Source organism: Phacochoerus africanus, chromosome 3 (genome assembly GCF_016906955.1).
Source record: "Phacochoerus africanus isolate WHEZ1 chromosome 3, ROS_Pafr_v1, whole genome shotgun sequence".
In the NCBI taxonomy this organism is placed as follows: Eukaryota; Metazoa; Chordata; class Mammalia; order Artiodactyla; family Suidae; genus Phacochoerus; species Phacochoerus africanus.
The window spans coordinates 28309801-28313413 of record NC_062546.1 but is presented as its reverse complement, the minus strand read 5'-3'; the positions used below and the strand labels follow the sequence as shown (position 1 = coordinate 28313413).

The following is a 3613-nucleotide window of genomic DNA, read 5'->3' as shown; positions in this document are numbered from 1 at the left end:
TTATTTTAAATGGACTCATGAGTTTAAGTTATGTTCTTCTCTAGAGAAGGTAGACTTGCCCCCTTCACATTCTATTTTGCATATTGGCCTTTCTTAGGGAAAAATCTATGAAAAAAGGAAATATGTCTGCTGTTTTCCTTACTGTTGCCCCAAGAAAAGCAACACTATATGAGAACCATAAGTCCTGTTACAGAGGCTTCCTTTGGGCCATCCATGGGCCACATTCAGTGTAGTCAGCATTCCTGGTGCTTGCTCTCTCCTGGGCACATCAACTAAAATTCTATCACTTTCCAGCTCTGTCTTCTTGGTGAGGCTCCTGTAGGAATGATAACATTATGTCAACTATGTGTGATTAAACAGTGTTTATTGAACGACAGATGTCAGAGGGAACAGTTCTTTGTCTCATTTTATAGACAGCGAAGATAAAGAGGAACTTGCTGTTTTAGGGGAGAGGCCCACATCCCTGCTCATCTGCTCCCTTCAGCTCAAGTCATGCTGTCGGCAGTGTCTACGGGGGAGCTGTCTGCTGGGGGGGACTCCGTGGGTGAATCTCTTCTTTTTTTGGTGTCACTCTTGGTAGAAGTAGCAGGGTGTGTACTCCTTCCTGAAGTCGTGGAGTTGGTGGTGGTAGAGTTCACAGTGGTGCCATTTGGGATGATGATGGTGTTGATGCTGGCGAAAGGGTTGGTACTTTTAATTTCGGGGAGATGAGATAAAGGACGATATTTTGATGGCGTCACAACCTTGGAATTCTTGGTGATATTTTTCTTGGCGACCTCTTCAAGTGTGTGGATCATTTCATTTTGCAGGTAGCTTTTTATCAATTGAATCCCTTTTGGTCCAATACAACATTTTTTCTTTTTGCATTTATCTATCTCTTTTTCATTCACGGCACAGTGGTCTTTGCATCTCCCCAAACCCATTACACATCTTCCCAAGCCAAAGTATTCTGCACAAAGAGAAAACCAACGCCCTATGGTGAGGAACTAGAAGTGATGTTAAAACTGTTGGAGCGAGAGGAACAGAGTCAGAGGGAGTGTGCTGATGCTAAAATTTAAGGGTAGTGGTTAGGGATGTTGATGGAGGCAACCGGCCGGCCAAGAGGGTCTTGGCACACCTCCGAAATCCAAAATAAATACCTGGTCTCCCTTCACTGAGTTATTTCAAAATCTGGGGCCCGTAGAGGAAAGAAGAAAAGGGAACTGAGTTATTCCCTTCCGTATAAGATTTTAGGCCTCCCATACAGCACCTTAGATGCAATCTCTCTCCATGATCCTAGGGAACATTAACAAGAATAAAATTTGCCGTAAAACTAATCCAAGAAAGGATTTCCAAAGAGAATCAATAGGACATTCAGAAGTTCTGGCTTCTTGCCAAATCTAGCGGTCATAACTTCACCCCCCCGGGATAATCGCTAGACCTGTGGTTCCTGGGGCATGATGTTCTATCATTTTCAGCCTCTCTGGACACTATGTCCCTCAGAAGTCTTCTTCTTCTTCTTTTTTTTTTTTTGCTTTTTAGGGCTGCACCTGTGGCATATGGAGGTTCCCAGGCTAGGGGTCCAATCGGAGCTACAGCCACCAGCCTATGCCACAGGCACAGCATCATCAGATCTGAGCCATGTCTGCGGCCGATACCACAGTTCAAGGCAACACCAGATCCTTAACCCACTGAGTGAGGTCAGGGATCCAACCCACCACCTCATGGTTCCTCGTCGGATTAGTTCCCTCTGCGCCACAATAGGAACTCCAGGAGTCTTATTCGTGATCATAGCCTTAACTTCATCTCTTGAAGAGAACTCCCACGTTGTTATCTATGTCTTGAAATACGCTGCTTAGTTTAGTATTTCCTCTTAATCTGCTGGATGATTTTTCCATCCCAATGTTTCATCTTTTTTTTTTCCCCCAAATCAAGAGACTTCTCTCCTACTCAACAATTCAACTGATTTTCCATAAATTATGAGAGATTTATGTAGCACCTAATGTTCATATACATTTCAATATTGTTTCTCACCAAAAACCACAATAAAATTCCTATATTTCAAGCAGCTACAGAGTTCCTGTCGTGGCTCAGTGGTTAATGAATCTGATTAGTATCCATGAGGATGCAGGTTTGATCCCTGGTCTCACTCAGTGGGTTAAGGATCCTACTTAAGAGCTGATGAACTGTGGTGTAGGTTGCAGACACGGCTTGGATCTGGTGGTGCTGTGGCTGTGGTGTAGACTGGTGGCTACAGCTTGGATTTGACCCCTAGCCTGGGAATCTCCATATGCCACAGGTGTGGCCCTGAAAAGGCCAAAAAAAAAAAAAAAATCAAGCAGTTACATTGATTAAATCTACTATCTGAGGTAGAATTCGAGTCTCAAGGTGGCTAACTGACTTCACCCAAGACAACTCAGCCATGTTGCTTATATTACAGCCCTTCTCTTAGGGTTCCAAGATAAGAAAATTAGAAACCTCTTTATTCTTTGATTTTCCCTTCCTTGACTCATCGCCAATTATTCCGAATATCTGGGTGGTTCTTTATTCTGAAACAGATCTCAATGCTTCTGTCTTCTTTTCAAAAAACAATGGCCAATCCTCTGATTTAGCCTTTTGCCACTATGTATTCCTGGATGCTCTTATAGGTAATTTGGGGGTTTCTAAGAAGACGAGGACAGAGAACTGATGAAACTTTGTAAAAATCTGAAAAAGTTGAGATGGAGAGCATAGACCTGTTTATTAGATCCTAAGAAGAAAATATTTTGAGCATAAGGGTAAGGACTTTCTCCTTATCATACTAAAGTATAAGCCAATAGGAACCTCTACTTCAAGAGATGGTTTAAATTAGAAATAGAGCAAAAATGAAGTATATTTGGGCTGAATCCCAGATGGCTATGTAGATGGCAGGAAGACTGTTTTATACGTTGGATAGTTTCTGATTACACAAACAATACCCTGCTTTTCCTGTAGCTTCCTGTGCGTCCCCATCAGATGTAGTCTGGGGTTGGAGCCTATGGGGATATGTGGGGGATGGTGCATGACTGATTCAATAGGTAAATTTTCAGCTGTATCATTGGGCATCTCAGCTTCCAGCATCTATTTGGGTTCCCATTATCATGGACAGCCAAATCCCTGCATCCTCACACCAATTCCTCTTAAACCCAGGATGCCACATTACCTGTGTTCACCTGATACTGTAGCATGAGGCTGGCAAAGATAGGAAAAAGGAGCTTCATGGCTGGGTGCCAGAGAGGAAGCCTTGGATCTGGGTTCGTGTTCTTGAGCTCCAGCCTTTATTGGTGTCTTCATGGCCTTAGGCTATGAGCAGTGACGTGCAGCCAAAGCTCAGAGCGATTGTTTTCTATGATTCTGTTTGAGAACAGCTTTTCCTGAACACCTCGTGCAACAAATTTCCTGTTCTTGATCTTGGACTGGGGGTGGGGATGGGATATAAGATACATAAGATACGAAAGAAAATACAAACCATTTGCATCTCTCCTTTTTTTTTTTTTTGTCTTTTTGCCTTTTCTAGCGCCACGCTGGTGGCATATGGAGGTTCCCAGACTAGGGGTCTAATCGGGGCTGTAGCCGCAAGCCTACGTCAGAGTCACAGCAATGCAGGATCTGAGCC

At 43.4% G+C, this 3613-nt stretch overlaps 1 protein-coding gene across 1 annotated transcript; it reads right to left on the bottom strand.

Moving 5' to 3' along the window:
- Positions 1-353: 353 nt before the first annotated feature.
- DEFB129 (defensin beta 129) lies at positions 354-3228 on the bottom strand. Its single transcript, XM_047770341.1, has 2 exons — positions 3161-3228; positions 354-949 (listed from the first exon to the last, which is right to left on the bottom strand). The coding sequence occupies exons 1-2, from the start codon at positions 3216-3218 to the stop codon at positions 486-488; spliced, it is 522 nt and encodes a 173-aa protein (XP_047626297.1). The 5' UTR covers positions 3219-3228; the 3' UTR covers positions 354-485.
- Positions 3229-3613: the final 385 nt, after the last annotated feature.